The following is a 23174-nucleotide window of genomic DNA, read 5'->3' on the forward strand; positions in this document are numbered from 1 at the left end:
TACTATAAGCTAATGACAATAAACATGATAAAAGTAATATATAGCTGTGGTACTGTGTGTTTCACTGTTTGAAAATAGTTTGATGCAAGTATTTTTTTTGCTCGAATGGACAAATTTTTGTTAAAGTCCTCAAAAGTAGCGAGGAAATGTTTGCTTTAGTCCTACGACATAAGTCAACTGAAAATATACCGTGGATAAGTATGTATTCATTACCTGACAAATCTAGTGAAAACTTTTTAACTAAAAGAGTTACAAAAAAGAAGAAAAAATCAAAATACTATGATGCTGTTGATTGGAAATTTCTGATTTGTTTGTAAACTACTTGGCACAACCTTGGATGATTGTATCCACTAATGAAAAGAACTACATTAACTTTCCATTGAAATTACAAACTTGGAAATTAAAGTACATTGTTTTGTTGACAAAAACATTCTGTCTATTGTTGCACGAAGGCAAAAATAGTTGGTAGTGTAGGTAAAGAAATTTAGGTATTATTGTGCATTACTTGTAATCTTTTGGGATTGTGTAATGTATGTCAAGAACAAGATGTAATTTTTCAAAAGTGCTAACCTCTTCAAGTACTATTACTCTTCTCTTATGCTCGAACAATTTACAGCTACCAATATTTAATATTTTTATGTACAAACTAACAATGAGAAATTAAATGACAAACAACTTAATGAATATTTGTATTTTACATCATGTCTTGATTCTGTTCCTTTTATCTCTTGGTAAAAAATATTCATGAAAGACGAAATAATCAAGTTTCTCTAAAATAGTATTTTGTACAAAGAAACTAATTTAGTTTAACTAAACATAATTGGAAAGGTGAAATATTGAAGGCAGAGTTTGCTTCTTTGACTAGATTGCTTGACCATGAGCAATTTAAATGTGTTTTGAGTATTCTTTTTATTAATTTCTACTAATTCTTTATAAGACACAAAGAAGTTCTTTGCCATCTATTTTTGCTTCTTCCACATTCAACTTCACTGCAACCAATGCATCCCATGTGAATCATAAATTATTATTGAACAAAAATTTCAAGGTAGGAGCAAATCTTAGCACATTGCTCAACACACTTCTTTTATCTTGATTTTGAAGTATTATCCTGTTTACTATAACAATAAATACTTCATTTACAGAAACACTAATAAAACTGTTTGCATAAATCCAACTTTGCAATCTCATTAATATGATCGTCTACAGTCAACTAATTTGAGCAGGCAAGCAGTTTAATTCAATTATTTTTATTATAAGGCATATACCACAGTGTTCATTAATTTTGCATGACACTGCATTCAATTTCAACACAGTTCGGTTTTAAACTTTTCCTTCAGATTTTCCAAAAACAATACGAACAAATTTGGGAGGTAAACTCAATTTACATCAAGAGAGTATAGCTTGATCATGATGCAAGATAGATGTGAAACTCGATAAGAATTGGCTGCTTTGCCTCGTCTGGTAAGCGATAAAGTAAAGAACAAACAAGACTGGACGAACATACCTTAAATTATAACCTAGTAGTAGTAACACTACTCAAGTATCGTGTTAAAAACAAAATAGCATACTACTGAACACTTTAAATGATAAACAATACCATGCTACTTAGCGGAGTCATAAAATGTTTCCTTTTTCTGTCGCTATTTTGGCATTCGCATACCACGGAAGTGTGCAGATTGTTTAATAAACAAAATTTTAAAAAGTGTTTTTTTTATAAATAGTTCGCAATCGTGGTGGTTAAATCCGGGAGGGAGACAAAATTTTTATTTCATGGGACCGCATCTTTCCGCTGACTTTGACAACCAAAACCCGCCATGTTTTTGACCACAGGCCACGCGCTAATAATTTATAGTAATTTATAAAATAACCTGAAGAATTTGAGCAATTTCATTGGTCGATAGCTATGATCTGTAAGAGGACAAACGCACGGAATTGACGTCACAGGAAATTTCTTGTTTTCAAATGATAAACCAGCGGCGAATTTACTTGAACATTTACCTGAATTCATCCCTGAATGGGAAAGTAAAGAATTTAAAATTATCTAGTTGAAACAGTGGATGTATTTGAGCAAAAAAAGAAATAACACGGTTTTCAAGCATTCATTTGTACTTCGCCTTCGATAATAAAATTTTAACCAAATGTTAAGCCATTGCTTGTTTGTTTTGGTAGCCAATCACATTTTATCACGTGATTAATCTAGCCAAAGGCATTTCTTCAATCCTATAGATCACGTAAGCATGATAGTTGCAAAATCAAGACTTTTCAATGTTCCAAGTGTTGGGTGCAAAGAAAACAAACTGTTTCACCGTTTAGTTTGGGAACTTTTTTGAATTTATTATACAAAACAAATATATAACATTTAACCGTTGTCTATACTATTATAGATACACAGGAAAGACGTCATTTGTGATAAAAACAAGGAATCACTCTCCCCGGTGGATCCTGGCCAGTTTTTAGTTTTTATCACAATTGACGTCATACCCGTGTATCTATAACTGTATAGACAACGGTTAAATGTTATTTATTTGTTAATTCGATGACATGCTCCCTCCAGTCTTAATATCATGGGCATACGGGACCAAAAAAATTGGGGGTGCTGACACATTCTTGCCTGACGAAAACGAAAACTGCCCTACATTAAATTCATTGATATAAGAAACACTATAAACCTGGATTGTATGGCTGATGCATAATATTAAGGTCAAAATATTGCTAAACTGTTTTTACACTTCACATTTGTGTATATATTGCTTGAGTACTTTAGCTTTTACCAACTGATATCGTACCTTACAAAGTTATTTGTAGATAATCTATTTTGTGCATTTATAATAAGCTTAATGATACCGATTTGTGCTCATTTCTATTTGGTGGGAAATTTTACAGAAAAGCAACTAAAATAATGCATGTAAGAACGGAAAAAGCTATAAGCAGGTATAAGCAGTGACGTAGGAAAAGGAATGCCCGAGAGCCAGGGCTTTTTTAAAGATTTTGTTACATGATGCAACATGTGACTATGAAAACATTTGTCAGCTGTCAAACATCATTCAAATGAGATCTGAACGAATTTGTTATAGTTGTATTAGCTGATTATAAAAGAAATAGTTAGGAAAATGTAAATATTTCGTACAATATTTAAATTATTCCATCCTTTCAATTTCAATGTATTTTGCATTTCTATGCAACATGTTAGAGGCACCTTTTACTACTGGATGTTCATCTTCACCTCAGCCTTAAAAATTATGAGGAGACCTTTGCTTGAAAGTTCACTGAAGATGGGCAGAGGGATCGAATTAAAGTTTGATCTTAAAAAGAGAATTTATTTAAAGCGAAAGAGACAGCCCTTTTTTAATGTACCGCTTTGAATAATTGTCTTTATAGTTTTCGGTCATTATGCGACGTTAAATTGTCAACTTTTTCGACAAATATATATTCGATTGAAACGTGAAAGCCAGAAAGGCGTAATTACGGATGGCAATTATTTCCAGGAAAATTTTAAAGCCATGTTACTTCAAAGCCCTAATTCCCCAATACCCATGAAATTGAATGTCAAATATGATTTAGATAGAAAATATTTCTTTTACATATTTAATCTAATCACAAATGCTTTTATCTGATAGTATTATTTAAATATATAGCAAGGAAAACTTCACAGAGAATTTAATAAAATTTCTTGCTATTAGCTTGCTAATATTAGTTTTGTTAATTAAAGTAATAATTTCTCTAATGTTTTGACACCAAAAGACGAAAATCACTAAATATTGCCCGACTTTTGAGTAGAAATTTCCCGACGTTACTCCTTTAGCTCAATGATAATGACAGTGGTAATTACAGTGCTACAATGGTAAGTAAATTGGTTTAACTCAATGATAATTGCACGCAGCAGTTAGTCACGTGTAGTCACTGGAGTGTATAGTAGTTACCTGGACGGAAATCCTCATCTAAATTACTATATTTCATTGTTGGTCGGCGTTAGATCATAGTCAGCGTAGGAACAAATCCAAGACTGCTTAATGTTTCAGTCAGCGGTAATTTTGTGCGCCAAACTAAGAAGATTTACGCTATTCATATTACTCTATTCTATTTCTGTTTTGTTGATGGCTTCTACCGAAACGTTTTATTCATGGGAAGAAGTATTGCAAGATTTCGAGTCCTGTAAAAGAGAAACACGTACTGGATGGAGATGTGTGAAAACGAATGCGCTTTTTGGTAATAACCACGATAACAATCATTTACGTTTTGAAATACGTATTTAAGCAGGACAGTATCTGCCTAGCTACAAGCAAAACGTAAACAAGCAGGGTGTCTATCCTGATAAATAAGCAAACATTGCACATGGTGTATAAAGACACTTTGCAAGTTGATTGCCTTACAACCAAAATAAAAAAATACTTTATGCGCTATTACTTTTCGTAATGAAGATTCCATGGAACAGGGGTAGTTTGGGGGTAGTGGGAAGGAGATTGAAGCTATATATCATGTGCAATAATGATCCAAGGTTGGTCAGATCCCATCACTAAATTTCCAATTAGAAATATCATACAATTTTATCTTATTTGTAAGCATAAAAATGTTTAACAATTGATGTTGTCGCAGTGATATTTTCCATTTATAAGCTGCTGCTACTATGCATTAATTCTGACCTTACCTCACCTGGACCTTTTAAATAAAGAGAGTGTTTTCTTAGATAATCTTTATTCTCTTAGCTTTATAACAAGCTTACTGTTTTCTCATTGAACTTTATGCAATCTTCTAAATTATATCACCATTCAATTACATCATCGCCATCTAAATTATATCATTAATCTTTTAACTTACATCACCATATAAAGTATTAATGTCATCTCTACTTAATCCCCTAACCTTAAACAAACTCACAATATAAAGTATAAATTTACATTTTATATAAAGCTTTTGATTGATATTATTAAGGCAAGACAGTTGATGAAATTTTACAGTGTAGAAATCCATGTACCAGGCTGCAGCAGACCCAAAGCAATAAAGATAGAATTTCATTACTTTTTGATGGCATTTCATTCATTTGTGTTGGAACAATAAACATTCAATGTCATCAGGCAAATGATGTTGATGTAAATATAAAAACTAAGAGGGCAAAAGAAAGAGATGAAAAAGAGGTTGTAAATCATCATTTATACCAGTGTTTATTTTTACGAACTGACGCTATAGTATGCATTCAATCATTTATTACATAATAAACTTATTATCATTCATCACCATGACCACACATCCCGTAAAAGGCGTAAACATGTTCAAACTAAAAAAAACTTGGCTGCCCAAGTAAAGTGTACATGTCTCGGATATTGAAATTCCCAGAGTACAGGATACGTTATTCATTGCATAGGCAGTTTTTTTCTTAAACAATTTCTTTCAAATCATACGTTTTCTAGCTTAGGTTGATTTCAAGTCAGGTGATATTAAACCAAAGAAAAAAATGCAAGATGCTGCAGCATCATAAAAAAGAGATTTGTACAATGGAAAGAAAGTACAGACAGAAGATCAATTTATCTTAAAAACTCTCAGTTGTGGAGGTCATGTATTTCATTCAGTAAAGAGCGAGGTAAAAAATTTGATTTTTTTGAGTAGTTTGCAGATTTAAATGACTGAACAAGATAAAGCCTAAATGACATAGTCCTGCAATATAAAACCTGAAATTTACAATTTTGGACAAATTTTAAAGGGAGGTGGAAGGGGTTCGTGATTTAGTTTCGATCATATTTCTGTGGGTACTTTTTGTAGTATTGACTCTGTCACTTTCATACCAATTATTGAGATATGTGGAAGTATGTTCTATTACATACAAATCAGGTTAGTAAATAAACAGTTTGTAAGAAATTGGTACTTCTCTTGTCTCCTTTTAGCAAAAGGCTATAAAGGGTCAGCACCCACCCACCCCCACCCAAACACATAAAAAAGTCATCCCTGTGCTATGCCACAGGTACTGGTATATAACGTGAAATAATGTGCTAATTTAAAATGATCTGTATATTCATTAAAATATAGGAAGCAGATTTGCGTGAACTAGTTGATCCATGTTGCTGTTTGAAACTATTTATTGATGTGGTTTGCTTTCATTGAAAAAGTTCTTGAGTTCTGTATTGTTTCTAAATTCTTCATTTGACCTCACAGCAGCATGCACCCAAACAGGAGATTGGGGAATTTTTGAGAAAAAATGCCTTGTGATCGCCAATCTTATAAAATGGTTGTGGTCTTGGCCGTGGTAGATCGCACCAATGTTGGCCTATGTTTCGAATAAGTCTCAAGAATTCTGTCAATGAAGGACCATACTTAAACATTTTTCTTTACCTCGTCTGTTCTTAAATAATCATATACGTCAGTGTCTATGAAACTTTTCCAATTTGAATACTTGCTATTTAATTGTTTGACTACACTTGACTTGGTATCTCTTGTCTTTATTGGCTGTTGGTTTCCAACTTTACATAAAAAGTCAAACTTGTCGTCATCCGACATAAGAAATGGGTGTTTTAACGCTTGAATGGCAGATGGCCGATCTTCAGGTTTTAGATTTAACATCCACGAAAGAAGATCTTTCAATGTCTCATCCTTGATTTTTCCCAAGCCAACAGGGTTTCCATTCAACATGTTGTTCAATCTATGCCGTTTATTTCCAAAAGGATGTTCACCTTTTGTTGCAACATAATAAGCCACCATTCCTGCATTCTACAATAATGAAAAACGCGGCTAATAGCAAAAACAATAATTTAACACAATACAATTTATGCGTGATTTGTAAATATTGACATTCCTACACTTACATATACATCAGACTCTTTTTTGTATCGTCCTTTATCGACTGAATCTTTATCTTCACAATATGATTCAGGAGCAATCCAATCCTCAGTTCCCATGTTACCCATGCTTTTATATGTCTTAGAATCATTCTTTAATATTCGACTGATACCAAAGTCAGCTATGAGAAATTCGCTTTGAAAGTCTCGGAGAACATTGGATGGCTTTAAATCACGATGAAGAATAGGTTGTACACTGCTATGAAGATCCGCCAATCCTTTTAAAATTTGCTTTAGAATTTCAGGAAGAGCTTTTTGAAGATCAGGTTGAGAAGAAGAATTCACAAAATTCTCAAGCGATTCTTCACATAAGTCTAATATCAAATACACATATTCTGATCCAATTTCATCTTCTATGTTGGAATAATTTACAACATATTTTGACTTTTTTGCGTTGAATTCATTTAAAACTTTCTTTTCTTGCAGTGCATCATTGAGGCAGTTATCTCGACGTATTCGTTTCACTGCTTTGCCGAAACCATCCTTTCTCAGTCCAAGATAAACACGGGTTTCATTATTTCCTTTGCCGATGCAAAACTCGTCTGAGAAAATTACACGTACATCGGCCACATTTTCAACCTTGACATTGGGATTACGGTCATATTCTATCAACTTTAGCAACAGTTTTTTGTGCTTTGTTGATTCGTCAGTGCATTTCCACTTCGAAGACTGTTTTTCTGAAAATTGCAAAAGTATTAATTTCATGAGGTGAGTGACACAAAAACAATAAACACAAAAAAATAGCACAAATTCCTTTAATTCCCGAAGGACTAGAATACAGAATGTTCATTTTGCAAAATGAAGTTTTCATCAACCATCAAATAATCATAAATTACTTAATGATGAAATCAAAATATGTTAAGATTATACCTAAAACTTAATTACAATAATCACTAATTTATCATAAGACGTTGAAGTAAAGTAGTAGGAGATGAAATAATTAAGATGACAGAGAAGAAACACAAATGTTACCTGGTGAGGACTGCAGAGATTCAACATTTAGTAACTCTGATGGGCTCGAGCTGATGGCTGCCACTTCAACAGAAGAATATGCAATAGAGAATATTTTATCCAACGGAAATATGTTAGAAATATATGTTTTGGACATTGTGGGTTGCGTTTAGAAAAAAATCCAATATAAAATATAACAATAACAATTCAGAAGGTTTTTGAAAATGATTCATCTGAATCTGGAACTTCGTGTTAGAAAAGGGAATTTCACTTTACCCTAACTGGCCAGAATCATTTGCTAAAAAGTGTACAATATTATTTTTTATATTCTTATTTTTTAAAGTTATAAAAAGGTAGAAATTAGCTAGCTCAGGTCAATTTAAAGTTTAGGATGTGATCAATCTATACGTGTACACTCAGTTCATGATATATGCATGTAAACTTGCACATACAACCTTTTACATGAGTGCCAGCTATTTTTTTCGTCTTACCCCAAATAACTGCAGCATTTTGCTAAGGTTGAAACCTAATCTGACAAAGAAATACTATTATTACCGTTAAATTTAGCATTTCCACAACCACTAAAGTCTTCACTTTTCTTTTCATCAACGCTTTCAATACCTACTCCCATTGTAAGATCTTTCGAATCTAAAGTTGGCATATAGTAAATAAAGCAGCAGTGAATAATTTTGTTCAAACGTCAAAGAACTTTTGAAATATTTTACTGTTGTCGATTAATGGGAAGAAAATCTATTGTGTTTTGCCTCATCTACCCCTTTCTTCTTAGTTTTTCCTTAGGTTGAATCCTTACTCCTCAATGAGTGCAACGAATAAAATAAAATACACACAAAAAGCTTGAACTCGCCTAATGCATACAGGATTTCGATAACAACTGTATATTTTGTAAAAATAACTTTTTGCAAACAATAAACATGTTTCTAAATTACTTAATAATGCAATCAAATTATTTAAGATAGAAAATCTGACGGCTTTGTTTCTTGGTTAACAAAAATTTAAAATTAAAGAAAGATTAAATTTTTCTTCAAACTTCTTTACGTTTTCAAGCCTGTTAGTGGACATATGATCGCAAAAATGATAAAGAGTATATAAAAGATGGGAACAGAGTAAAAAATATTGGTTGTCAACGTATAGTCGTTTTTTTATCTTACGTAAAATTTATTGTAAAGCTGTTAAAGTTTAAACTTGAAATATAGAGCTTCATAACTACATAATGCACTCAAATCTTGTAAGATTTAAAAGCTGATACCAAAAATGAGTCAAAATTTCCGAAGCACATTTCTTGTGTTTAAAATTTATAACTTCCAACGTAAGATACATCAAAACAGTCATATTTTGACGACAGAATTTCTTCACTCTGTTCTAACTTTTAAGACAGATTTTATGGTTTTTTCGATCAAAAGATAATTGCAAAATGTACATGTGACAAATGATATAAAACATCATTCTCGAAATTAAAAATAATATCCCAATGTCAAATTAACCAATTGGAGTTATTTTGGATTGAACATTAAAAGGAAATAATGTGAAATTTTCTCTAATTCTTGGTGACAAAAATTCTCCAATTTGACCAATCATTTATTTCATAAATTTGAAAATAAAGAAAGATTATATTTTCCTTTAAGAGTCTTTAGTTTTTGATACTAGTTTATGGACATAAAAAACAAGATTAAAGTTGAAATTTTTAAAAAGTTTAAGCTAGAAAAGGTATATAAAAAGCTTGATGAAAATATCAATCTAAACCTAAATATGGCACTTCATAATGTGAGCCACATCTCTCATGTTTCGTCTTAACTCCTAGATTATCATCATTTTGCTTAGGTTCAAACGTTATTTTTCTAATAATGGATGTTTTAATTTTGTTTCTAAAAGTGACAAAGTAAAATTTTATTTACCGTTGTTTTCAGGATTGTCATAACCGTTGTCTTCTAGGACTTTCTGTTCACAGTTTGTCAACAGTTCCGACTGCAATTCTTACAATGACATAAAAGTATTACACTTAGAGAATTGAGATAATTAAAATACAATTATAACACGTAAACGTATACGTAATTAATATATATCATAAGATTTATTTCATATTTCATCTCATATTTCATCATGATAAGTCCCACTACCCCGTGTAAGGTAAGTATATGAGCTCGTCTAACAACGCTCTTAGATAATAAATGCTTTGCTGGAAGATACCCCGGATATTCCCCTTGGATTCTTCCCTTACACATGTATATTAGGTCTTATTTCTTTTAAGATTAGATTTGACAGAATTGTCTTTGAAATTCTCCATCAACTCGTTTTCAGCTTGAGCTTGTTTGATCAGTAACTTCATTATCTTCTGTCAATAATGCACCACTTGTTTTCTTAGTACTTACTAAGTTGTCAATGAATCTCTTACACCATGCTACAGCTCGTACAGACTTGGACGGGACATACTTTTCCAGCATATGATCAATGAAATCAATCTCTTTTGGAATGGTTATCTTCATTACTTTTGATTTTCGTAGGTTGATACTTACTTCCACTCAATTTGTTTCTCATTATTTTTTTCACACGATTTGAAATAAACTGCTTGTAGTTACCGCCACCGCTGATCCATTGTAGACAGACGGTTGAATCAGTTCACGCGTAAACAGCTTCGACAGGGAGATAGCTGAGGACTTTCTGTGTTTTGTTCACCAGGTTGGAAACCATATGACAACTTACAAGTTCCAATCTTGGAATAGTTAATTAGCGTTTTGCTAATCTTGCCTTTGATACCAACCGCCCTTGCGAAACCTCTTCACATTGTTTTATCACTACATACACCGCTGCACAACATCCCAAGGTACTCGCATCGGAAAACCCATGAATGTAAATTTCTGTAGTCCCTACTCTTTTCCGAGGAATGCTTCTTGGAAAATTTAACTCACTTGGCAAACTCCTCAACCATTTTTCCTACCGCTGCCTGATACCTTCCGGCAACTGTGCATCCCATGAGATTTTCCGATCACAGATATCTCGAAGGATTACTTTCGCTATGAGAAGGTACAGAGCTGCAACACCTAACAGGTAATACAGTTTTGCCATCCTTTGAAGAACCGTTCGCTTGGTCATTTGAACGTTTTGTTTTGGTAGTGATATAGTGAAAGATGTCATCGAGAAAGTTAATGAAGCCAAAGGAAATTGGGCAGGACATCTAGCCCGAATGAAAAACCATGAATGGGCAAAGAAAACAACTGAATGGCCCCGTGGGACAAGAAAAGAGGCAAGGGAAGACCAAAAAGGAGATGGAGAGATGACATCGAGCAGAGAGCGGGCAGCATGTGGACCCAGAGAGCCCAAGACCGTGAAGAGTGGAGAAAGATGTGGAGGCCATCCGCCAGCAGTGGCGTGACAGGCTGATGATGATGATGATGATGATGATAGACAAAGTATCTTCATGCTTGTTTCATACCAGTCCGAGAAGTTCAGTTTCTGAACATTTAGTTCCTAAAGTATCTTTAGCATAGGTAGACTCCCCTTCCTCTGCTATATCCTGTTCAAGTTCAACTGCACTGGAATGCCAATTGTGTAGAACAAATTGTTCGTTGCTAAGAATCTCTTTTGAATGCTGTTTGAGGTCTCTATAGTCTCTTCTACTGAATCACTACCAATATTTATATAATCTACGTAAGTCCCGTCAGATAATTCTTCGACACACTTCAAATAGTATTGTACAAATTTCTCTATTTGAACATTTAAAGTTCCTCCAAGTAAAAATGGGCTCGACCACCTCTGAACATCGCTTGAGTCATACGATATACGACCATCTCTTTTTGTTGCAGATAATTTATCCATAAGATTCTCATTACGTCTCGATCAATCTCTCTAATAGCTATTTGTAAGAATGCTTGCTTGATATCGCCTGATAAAACAATCGGTCTCATTCGAGTGCGTAAGAGTATATGTAAGATTCTTCTACATCTCTTATGTTTTGAAACATCAGTATTAGTTAGCAGGGCTAATATTTCGTGTATGTGTGCATTTGCAACTTTATTCGGATCAACATATCTCTGTTTTAACAACGAAGTTACAGTTTAATCAGAAAAGGAAGCATCATAAAGAAGAAATTCAGCGCATATAAAAATATACGAGAATGAAAAACAAACAAACAAAGAACAAGAGACTTTGATGAAATCACGTTTTAAAAGAGCTACAACACTACGTCTAAGCCAAAATTATGAAGTATATAGTTAGGAAAGCGAGAGGATGTAGCATGTAAGTAGATATAGTTTAAATGTTGCATATATAAATACCATTTTGCATCGTGAATCTTTGACATTACAGCATGCAGCACAAACACAGATAATGTTGCTCAGCAATATTACTATAAATTTACTTGAATAAAAACTGTAAATCATTTAGTAATTGTAATGAAGCTGACATTGATACAAATAAGTGACGATGGCAGTTATATCATTGACGTGTATTGATATTTCTTGATTTCTTACCTGATACAGATGACTTTGATCTTCGATTTATACGATCTAACTAAAAATGTATTAAAATAAATTTTTATTATTGATAAATAAAAATAATATTATCATCACACGTACAAGTAATTAAGAACATAAACTTGCTGTGATGTTACATTTATATACCTTTGCCTTTCACTGTTAGAAACTATCTTTCATTTTCGATGAGTTTTGAATCCCGTTAAATCAAGCCTCTCTTAATTGTATCTTATTTACACTTACTCGAATTTGAGTTTATAAGATGAATTTTTTCCGTGTTAAGTTTTATCTTATACTTTGATGAAGTATTATGTTCTCAAAATTGAGGGAAGCTACACAAGCTATTCACCATGTTACGTAGTAATATACTCCAACTACACAATCAACCCATACTGTTGCATCCACAATCAAATAATTTAATCTACGCTTAAACAGGAATAACGTTCAATCAACACTACCAATCTGCCATTGTTGGGCCATTTAATTGAGCTTAATAAACAGCAAAAGAGGGCGATTTCAGTTGAAAACATCAACTGAATGAGCCCAACCGCATTGAAACAAAGCAAAACAATTATGGATTAAGAAAAAAACACGTGAAGGATGCACATGAATGTAGCGCGTAGATTCAACAAAATGATCATTCGAGTAATCAACTGGATTGTACCTGAGGTTTTTCATATTGAAGCCTGCCAGTCACCTTATGCCAGCAATAAGTTGCCATTAAGTCTGGAATTGCCTTCCAACCGTCAGGAAGATCTGTTTCTTCTCCATCAGTTTCGTCTTTTTCGGGTGCATTGGATTCTCTTTCACTGTACCTTTCGGGTTCTCCAAACATTCTTGTTTGCGGTTGGGAGACAATATCTGTAACTTTGCCCGCCTTTCGAGCGCTTAGGACGTCGACTACTGCATGGCCAGTGTGCCTGTTTTTCAATACCCTTGATTCGTCAGTACTTTTTCCAACCTGTTTGTTCCGAGTCTGTTTCGTAATAGCGCTCATTGAGCTGGAGTTTTGATTGAGTTCAACGGTGCACTGATCAGCTCTCGAGTTCTCCGAAGGTCGCCTCAGTTTGCATAAGCCTGTGCAAACACAGTAAACATCTTTTATTTCTTAATTGTAGAGAAGAAGACGTAGGCATGATATGGACAAACTTAACACGAAACTAATCGAAAATGCAAAAAGACTTCAAAGGTGGTAAAATATATGCATCTCGACGTCTTTACATAATAACAGAAAGGCGTGAAGCAATTTTATTGGTCTAGGGCTGAGATCTATAAGAGTACACACGCACAGTATGACGTCACATCTTTCCAAAGACTCAGTCGTTGAAGACCACTTGATTAAAGCATCTTCACGTAAGACCAAAGGTAAAAATAACTCGTTATGACTTAAAGCACGACAGTAGAAACGTTCCAATTAATATAAACTAAATTCGGTTTAAATTAACTGTTAACAGAGTTAAGATGAAAACCATATTACGATTCTACTGGCGTAGAAAAGGGTCGAGAATTTGTCATGAATTAGCTTAAGTATGGATTTACGAGTGTTTCCATGAAATGTAACTACATACCGATAGGTTTCCCAAGTGGTCTAGGCAACGGTGGTGGTTTCGTCATTTTCACGCCATTTGCATTTAAGCTTTCTGTCGATCTGGTAGCATAAGGCTTTAGTATAGGCGGTGGCGGCGTCGGCGGCAGCGGCGGCAGCGGCGGCGGTACTTTAAGATTAGAAACATCAACGTCAGCAACATCACTGTATTTCTTAATGGTAGAGAAGAAGACGTAGGCATGATATGGACAAACTTAACACGAAACGAATCGAAAATGCAAAAGACTTCAAAGGCGGTAAAATATATGCATCTCGACGTCTTTACATAATAACAGAAAGGCGTGAAGCAATTTTATTGGTCTAGGGCTGAGATCTATAAGAGTACACACGCACAGTATGACGTCACATCTCTCCAAAGACTCAGTCGTTGAAGTCCACTTGATTAAAGCATCTTCACGTAAGACCAAAGGTAAAAATAACTCGTTATGACTTAAAGCACGACAGTAGAAACATTCCAATTAATATAAACCAAATTTGGGTTTAAATTAACTGTTAACAGAATTACGATGAAAACCATATTACGATTCTACTGGCGTAGAAAAGGGTCGAGAATTTGTCACAAATTAGCTTAAGTATGGATTGTCATAAATTAGCTTAAGTACGAGTGTTTCCATGAAATGTAACTACATACCGGAAGTTATCCCAAAGCGTCTATGCAACGGTGGTGATTTCTTCATCTTCACGCCGTTTGCATTTAAGCTTTCTGTCGATCTGGTAGCATAAGGCTTTAGTATAGGCGGCAGCGGCGGCCTCGGCGGCAGTGGTACTTTAAGATTAGAAACATCAACATCAGCAACATCACTGTATTTAACATCGTTCATGTTTTGCTCAACAGTGAAGTAGTAATCTTCACTATCTGCCGGCCTCGTCCCTTCAACAACGGGCGTTCTTATTCCTGCATCATCAGTGACTCTTATTGGCCGAAACTCGTCGCCGACGTACATATATGACATGTTGGATTCTTTTGGTTAGGATTACTGCCTTGAGACGTTTATCTTTAAAATGTAATAAAAAGACAAACACATGAATGAGGCTCAATTGCCAGGAATACAAATACATGACCAACATAAATACATCAAAATACAAATACATCTATGACCAATTCCATAATGACTACATGTTTCTTGATGTAGATCATCCAGGCTAGTATGTTGTAATATAATATTTTGCATGCTGCTTTCTGAGTGTGCCTGTTTTGACCGGAAAAGAATTTCTTGGGGGTTGTCATGGAATTGTCGAGATCTCAGAGAGCTTCATACAATATCTTAAAACGTGGAATTGCCTCCTTTAGATATGGATTTTCCGGGGGTTGCAAGATGGGGTGAACAATAAATTTTCTAGCATTGCCAAAAAATGCTGAAATGTATTATACATAGTGCAGACCATTTTTATAATAGAATTATAGACTAGGAAATTTTACAGTAAGACACTAAGGAAAAAGCAGAGCTTATCATTTTAAAGGCAATTACATATTTTATACCACCACCATTTGCAATTGAATTACTATCATTGAGTTACTTTGTCATGTCAACTTAGTTTGCCCTTTTATTTTCTTGTCCCTTTTTTACCATGTGTGAAAGCAACTGTTGTATTTGTGTTTCACTTGTCGTTGGTAATATTTTATTACATAATTTATGAAGCTCTGTTCATTATTTAAGGAAGTACTGTACAGCTATATAACCAGGATTTATAATTTATTTAACTTTATAAAAAATACTTAAAAGCCAGTGCCACTTTCATTTCACAAGGTTCACTCATCTGTAAGCCCATGCCTAAAGCCCTGGCACTTTTAGCTAGAACAATGATGCACCCCCCTTGAAAAATCTGCACCCCTCCTGTCAAATGAGAATCAATCAGCACCCGGCCTACTTAACTACAGCAATCATGTCAACATTAGATTGAAAAGTAAAAACATTAATTTCAATATCATCTTTACAGATTAAGATTAGCCAAACATTCATGATAAATGACAAAAATGTTTTATTACAGAAACACATGTTTCAACTTAACATTAAGTCATGTGCACTGCAAAGGAATGAATCAATTACAGCAATGACAATGAATAAGGACACATTTATACAATTATATACTTCCTTAAAAAATTAATTTCTTCCTCCATTGTTCCAAGAATGAACACAAAATTTTTTCAAGGAAAGGACATGAATACCATGATACCGGAATTCACACTCGGACATCTAGCAAAAGTAAGCGCATTCGGAAACTTCTTACGAAGACCAGATCAAATTGTTATATGAAACCTGAATGTTGTCATATTCTTTAATATAAGAAATACTATAATAATGTCAATGCACATTTGAGTCTTACTATCCTCAGTCTGTCGTTGTGTGTCGGACGAGGAGGGATTGGGGAGACTACACTCATCGCAAAAATAATGAAAACCAACTCGTAGGTAGTACTTTAGTCTAAAAAAGGAGCAAGAGGCAAAGAACAGTTTTTCGTTAAAAAAGGTTTCGTTTAAAGTGTACAGTATACAACCACATAAATCACACAGTAATGTTGAATATAATGGTTCAATTTGAACTAAATGAAATCACTTATTCTATTTTTAATCGAAAAAATAAAATAATCGAAAAAATGTTAGATATCACAAGTGCCCTGTTACCTGGGGTTGTTTTAGCTACGCTTTGGGGAAACTTGGCACATATGCCTCCACCTTAAAGGGATAAATTCGACACTAAATTTTATGGGGCCGTTCTGGGGTCAATAATTTGGCCCAATTTTGTGGGCTGAAACAACCCTTTTCTTTTTACTGTGAATTTCTAATAGCGTTTTCTGTTATTTATAAAGTAACCTTATATACAAAAAAAACAAATATATCCTTAAAAAACATCTTGTATAAATTAAAGTAGTTTGAGAGATCGTAGAACGTACACATTGACGTTGAACATTAAATGTTTTGTTTCTGTGATGTCTCTAATTGCTAGTGTAAGTCGATATATAATGAAGAAGGTAGGTGGTTACATTACAAAACCTAAAGGCCGATTTCCATTCAGTGCAAAGTGTTCAGCTATGTAAAACTGTTCCGGTTGAGAGCTTGCAATTGAAAAGAAAGTGATCTCATAAATACGATCTCGCGACAATTTGCAGTGAATGGAAATCGGCCTTAATAGTTTGGGCCGCGCAACTCTGATTTTAATTTGAGCTGTTGTTCACACATCAGCAAACGTATCACGAATTTTTAAAATTGTCTCTAACTTTTGAAAAATCATTGTTCACTTTCGGTGGCTTTCCTCTCAGAGTTTGTCGAAAACTGCGGTAAGACTGTTGAATGATAATTATTCGACCGGTAGTTTTCACACACAAGATTTAACGTTGCGTAAGCTATTTAGGAATAGTGAAAGATTGCTTTGTAATTGTAAAGTAATTATATTACATGGCAACTAGAAATGTAATCTGAACATAAAAAACATCTCTAGATCTGTAGCTGCACTGTTTATCTGCAATGCCAAAGTTTTCATATCTTAGACTTTTAACTTCACGAGACCAAATTGGTGTGTAGAATGGTGCTACTTAGACTTGAAACGAAAATAAAACATTTTTCTCATTTTTCAAATAATTTTCCCACACATACGTCATGCAGTCACAAAGATAACGCTTTATGTCAAATATTTTATGAATATTTACGTTTTGCATCGATTGTGATGGTCAAATACAAAACTATGTGATTGAAGGATAAGGCTCTGCGACATCAAAAGATGGAAATGTTTAGTTGCATTTTGTTTACTTAGCAAACTACTAAACCCTGTAAAAAGTTGTCTCTCATATCTATAGTCAGATGAACTTATTTTCAATTGCGAATCTAGAATTTATATGTATGAACTGTAAAGAAGTCACCATAAAACCAACATGAAATAGAACACTAATCCAAATGAAAAGTAATCATCCAAAGTTGCCATTCTCTTCAAATCTCCAGGTAACAGGTAATATAATGTTGCGAATTTTTGTAAAATAAAAATTTAAACAAAACTTCACTGTCAACTTACTTTAGTATGTTGAAAAAGGTTGTCGAAACGTCAGTCAACAACAAAAAAACTGTACCAACCTGGACGATCTACATCTATAAACATGTAACGATACCCTCGGGTTTAAACCTTTTACTGTATCATGCTACCTGACAAAGAGTTCGAGGAACGCTATCTCGGATTCTTGACTAAGCGTTTGACACATCATCGAACGTAACAAGAGCTGGCTGGATTTGTTTGCTCATTTGATTTGATTCGTTGCTTTCCGATGAAGTTGAAGGAGTCGATTCCATCATGATTGACATTCAGATGAAAGAATAATACAACAAAACTTCTTTAACATTTAAATGTGTTTTATTTAAAAAAATTCAACATCCTGCTGGTTTTCAAAAGTCTCCAACTGTTAAAGAATCCTTTTTCACTTTAAATTACTTTCCTCTATAAGTTTGTTTAAAACTGTAGTAAGACAGTTGACTGTAGTAAGACAGTTGAATTATATAAACTATTCGACTAGCAATTTTCACCGGCAAAATTTTCGCTTTGCGCTAGAAAAATAACAAGACGTGACTTGTTTAATCATTGTTTTAATTTTATTAAGACGTAAGAATACTTAGAAATTGTTTTGTATTTGTGATTTAATTATGTTAAGCGGCAATTAGAGATGTTATCTGAAAATAACAAACATACCTATGCCTGTGGTTGCACAGTACATCACTGCAAGCCAGATAATTCAAAATTTCATATTTAGACTTTTAACTTTACTAGACATTGCATCATATGGAATGATGCTATAAGACTTTAACTCCAAAATAAAATATTTTTTCATTCTTCCACATAATATCCCCACGAACGACAGGGGTCACAAACATAGCTAACGTGGCATGTCAAATATTGTACGAATTGATAAATTTTGCATCGATTGTGAATGTCGTACTCGAACACTCCAACAAAGTATGTATATATGTACATATATATACAAGTACTTGCGAAAATGCCATATGAATTAGGTTTGTTGAAAAATCCGGCAAAATCTAGTAAAAGCTATCTTACTCTAAATTCACTGAAGCGTCAAATATGTGTAAAACTGCTCGAATTGTTTAAATATGCTTAGCAATGATCGTTAAAATCGATCATGAATCCAGCCAGTTTTCATGTGAAAGAAGTATGTCGTCCATTATTTGTCATACAATGTCAAAAGTAGCAAAATAACAATCGCAGACAAGATGGCTCACGATCTTCCAACGCCGAGACTGTGCATACTATGTTGTTTTTATGTAAGAAGTTGAGAAGAGCATATACATGTGAATAATTATGTTTAAAGATTGATAATCCAGTTAATATTGCTCAAAAATAAAGGTCTCTCAGGATTTCACAAATAATTTTATTGAGCTTTTGACTCGTTGCTTCGAACCTTCCTCGGAAAGGGAATTTATCTATTTACACTTGCTTTTAGCTTGTAGACGCATAGAGCGTCTAATTGGATTAGCGGGTGGAGTAATGTGATTGAATTGCGTTGCCATGGCTTTTGGTATATTGTGAATATGATCGGTGTTAATATTATTAGAGAGTGATGTTGTACTTTTGGTGTTGTTTTTTAGTTTTGTTGTCCTTTTTCTTTAGTTGGGAGTATATGATGGCTATGTCGATATGTCTGTTGATTGTGTCGTTGTCGTTACTGTACCAAGTTTCTTTAAATTCACATGCGCGTTTAGTCTTTGCGCGTCCGAGTACTTTAGTTTTTGTCCAGTCGAATGTGTGGTTGTTTCCATGGGTATGTTCTGCTGGTAGTGAGTTCGGATCTCGTCGTTTTATGGCGTTTTTGTGTTCTGTGAGTCTTGTTTCGATTTTCTTTGATGTTTGTCCTATGTACAAACCTGCTACTTAAACTTACGCACTTTAAATTATAATTACTTAAGTATACTTAAATTTCCAGTACTTTATCAGCCTCACAATAACTGCACCTAGTTTAAGAAAACTATAAAAGCTTGCAAATAAATAGTAAATAACAGAATACTCACAAATGGTGTAAATAATATCTTCTCTAATCGGTAAATATAATACACAAAAACAAAATAGCGTTTCAGTTTATTTCCTACTCTTGGACACAATATTAAAATACAATACAACGCTAAAATCATTAATTGGAATGTAAAGACTTCCAATAGAAACCCTATTACAAGACTGTTACTTGATCATTTTGATGTTTCGGATTATCTGTTGAGTATAACAGCCAGCGAAAGCGAAAGCGAAGACGGTGTCAAAACTATGCTATAGATAAACGTTGTTGTTATCTAATTTTGAAATTTCTAATCCCAATTAAAATGTGTCACTAGGGTTTTTCAATCAAGAAAATAAAGAACTCCCCGTGTCTGGCAAAAATTGTTAATGATAAAGTTGCGTACATCTGCATCGCACTCCATACACAGGGGCGTAACTAGACTTGAAGTAATGGGGGGTTGTGGAGAAAATTTGCCCTGCAAAAGGGCGTTGCCCACAAAAACCCCTTAAATCATTATGGCTAGCAAATTATAATCATTTCTATTATTGCATACGTTGTTTATTAGTAAACATTATCGAAGATTAGGTTTCTAACACATACATTATTACAAAACCTGTTTTTGAAATATAAACCTTAACCGTTTCGGACATAACAGTAAAACAATGTATATTTGTTCTCATATCAAGAGTCTTAAGTGAGAATCATCTCAACGTACTCTTGAGATGTTGCTTTTACTTAAATTTTATTCTGAGTTTACGGTTTTTTCTGGCTGCCCAAGATTTTAGTACTACATCCAGATGAATTGTATCTGTTAAATCCTTCTCGGTTGAGAGGACAATGAGTTCTTCCAGCCTTTCACATTTTATTGTTGAGCGCAAATAGTTCTTGACAATTTTCATTTTGCTGAATGATCTTTCAATATCAGCCACACTTACTGGAGCAGTAAACAGAAGTTTGTAACATTTATAAACGTTTGGGAAAATTTCTTTATTTTTGAAAGCACTGTTTCCGGCGTCGTGGACTGTCTTACATTCTTTCTCTGTCTCATTTACAAAGTTAACAAAAATCTCAAGTTCTGCATACAGTGACATACAATCTACGCTAATTGATGGAGGAAAAAGTTCGGTGACCTTTTCAACTTGTTCAAAATTTGGTTTAGTCAGTGGAGGCTGAAGGATAACAGCTAAGGGTTTTATTTTTTTCAAACAACTTTTTATGTTATCTCTATATTCTCTGATGAGGGAATCGAGGACCTCAATCATGCATTTTCGATAGTTAGTTTTTAGTGACATAATTGCCAAAGTGTCAGGGTTGTTTTCCAAACGTCTACTTGATCTTTTATTACTCTTTCTAGCAAACTCTTCCTCGGGATTAGAGACTAGAGTCTTCGCAAACTCAACACTCGCATCTATTTGGTCATTCAATTCCGACTCATTGTGCCGTATTCTTTCCAGTGATCTAACAGTTTCATCAATCAGTTGAAGACAATCAAGGATATTGAGCTCTGGCTTCTGCATCTGTACTGTCAGGATCTTGGTCTTTCTCATGATAAACCTCATAAACATAACTGCAAAAACAAACTCAAATTTGACCATTTTCTTACAGAGCGAGGTTGCTTTGGTTCTGGTTAATGAGTTGTTGTCAATTTTTGCTATGTCCGCTAAGGCATTTCGTATGGCTTCAAAAGATCTCCACACCGCTTCAATTGATTCACTTCTATACACCCATCTCGTCTTTGAGAGATTGCGCAATTTAAGAGCATTTTCAATTTTTTCCATATGTTCTTGCAACATAGAATCTCGTTTACAACTTCTGCTGAAAAAAACATACAGCTCTTCGAGCAAGCTATACATCTCAACAAATGTAGAGGCTTTTGAGCACTGCTCATTGAAAGTGTTTGATCTAAAAACATATAATTGAAAAATTATTCAACGCAGAGACTAGTCTTAAAAATATTTAAAAAGATATAGTTAATGCCTAAGTAATTTACACGGCAATATTTACTGCTGTGCATTTGACACATACCTATGGCCTTGACATGGGATGTATGGAATGTTGCGTCCAACCATTTCCTGCAAATGTTGTTGAACTCCATTAAAAGTCCCAGACATTGAAGCAGTGTAGTCGCAAGACTGATACACTAACCCACCGTGACAAATAGGTAATCGTGATTTAAGGGAATCAGGAATCTCTTTTGCTTGGCCTTCACCTGTTTTATTCCTTGTTTCTTTCATCTCCAGTATTCTCTCGTTGGGCACGTTGTTTTCGTCAACGTAGCGCACTGCCACTACGAGGCGGTCCGTATTTGAAGTGTCAGGAGACGTGTCGGCCATGACTGAGTATATTTCAGATGAAACGATATCTTTTACGATGCGATTCCTTACGTCTTCAGTCAAAAGGCTAATAAACTCATTTTGTGAAATAGGTGATAGGTATTTTACTGAATAAGGTTTCATGTTCTTGTCTGACAGCCATGACTGAAGTCTAGGGTTATGCCTGGCAACAAGATTTGATATTTGGATAAAGTTTCCCTCGTGCTTTTCATTATGCCCTCTGAAAGCTAGCTGTTGTCGTGCCAATGTTCTTGCGATGTCTAAAAGGATCTTTATGGCTTCTTGGTTTCGCAAATTGTTTTCTTCTTCTTGTATTCTTACTTCTCTTAACTTCTTTTCCAACATTACATCGACGTTTTTCATATTGCAGGCAAAGTGTGCCAAATCACTCAAAGCAATTTGTGGGATTCGGAAGAGAAATGCTGTTGCATCTTTCCTTTTTTATCTTTACCCACGCTTCTCATCTTATCCCATGATCGAATTATTTCCACTTAGTAATCAATTAGTTGTTTTCGATGGTATGTCAATTTTTCTACTTCCTGAACACTGCCCTGCCACTTGACGGCAATATGCCCTGCAAAAACACTGTTTTCAGCAATTGGGGGGGTGTCACACCCCCCACACACCCCCAACAGTTACGCCCCTGTCCATACATGATTATAATAAATACTATGCAATTTTAATTACACACTGATCCTTATTTTGCAGATGACATGGCTGAGAACCAACCACATAAATGGAAGAAGTCTTGAGCTGAATTTAGACGAGCAAAAAAGACCAGAGAAATGAAAACAAACAGCTCAGATCCTTTACGACAAATTATTTCAACGTACGGCAGAATGGAAATAAATGCAATTCCGCCAGTTGGACTAAATTCGTTGATGCTCCCGAAGAGGATCATGATAAATTAGACCAATCTTGTGCAGTTATGGAACATGTAGGAACCAGAGCTTTGTTTGATAGTTTAATAATAAAGCTAAATGTACAACCG

At 34.3% G+C, this 23174-nt stretch overlaps 2 protein-coding genes across 4 annotated transcripts; both read right to left on the reverse strand.

The window, feature by feature from the left end:
- Window positions 1-6303: 6303 nt before the first annotated feature.
- LOC124449033 (serine/threonine-protein kinase shk1/pak1-like) lies at window positions 6304-18394 on the reverse strand. Its single transcript, XM_046999976.1, has 10 exons — window positions 18001-18394; window positions 14500-14863; window positions 13831-13977; window positions 12927-13339; window positions 12260-12299; window positions 9689-9766; window positions 8331-8423; window positions 7797-7859; window positions 6792-7501; window positions 6304-6696 (listed from the first exon to the last, which is right to left on the reverse strand). The coding sequence occupies exons 2-10, from the start codon at window positions 14819-14821 to the stop codon at window positions 6304-6306; spliced, it is 2259 nt and encodes a 752-aa protein (XP_046855932.1). The 5' UTR covers window positions 14822-14863; window positions 18001-18394.
- Window positions 18395-20377: 1983 nt separating this feature from the next.
- Window positions 20378-22919, reverse strand: LOC124448410. 3 transcript variants are annotated; one of them, XM_046999421.1, is made up of 3 exons: window positions 21876-22919; window positions 21548-21662; window positions 20378-21417 (listed from the first exon to the last, which is right to left on the reverse strand). In XM_046999421.1, the coding sequence occupies exons 1-3, from the start codon at window positions 22544-22546 to the stop codon at window positions 21406-21408; spliced, it is 798 nt and encodes a 265-aa protein (XP_046855377.1). In that variant the 5' UTR covers window positions 22547-22919; the 3' UTR covers window positions 20378-21405. The 3 variants fall into 3 exon arrangements, with proteins under 3 accessions (XP_046855377.1, XP_046855376.1, XP_046855375.1); XM_046999420.1 differs by having other exon boundaries at window positions 21548-21665; window positions 21876-22918; XM_046999419.1 differs by lacking the exon at window positions 21876-22919 and having other exon boundaries at window positions 21548-21730.
- Window positions 22920-23174: the final 255 nt, after the last annotated feature.

The sequence above is a fragment of the Xenia sp. Carnegie-2017 genome, unplaced genomic scaffold (genome assembly GCF_021976095.1).
Source record: "Xenia sp. Carnegie-2017 unplaced genomic scaffold, XeniaSp_v1 HiC_scaffold_23, whole genome shotgun sequence".
NCBI classification, from domain to species: domain Eukaryota; kingdom Metazoa; phylum Cnidaria; class Anthozoa; order Malacalcyonacea; family Xeniidae; genus Xenia; species Xenia sp. Carnegie-2017.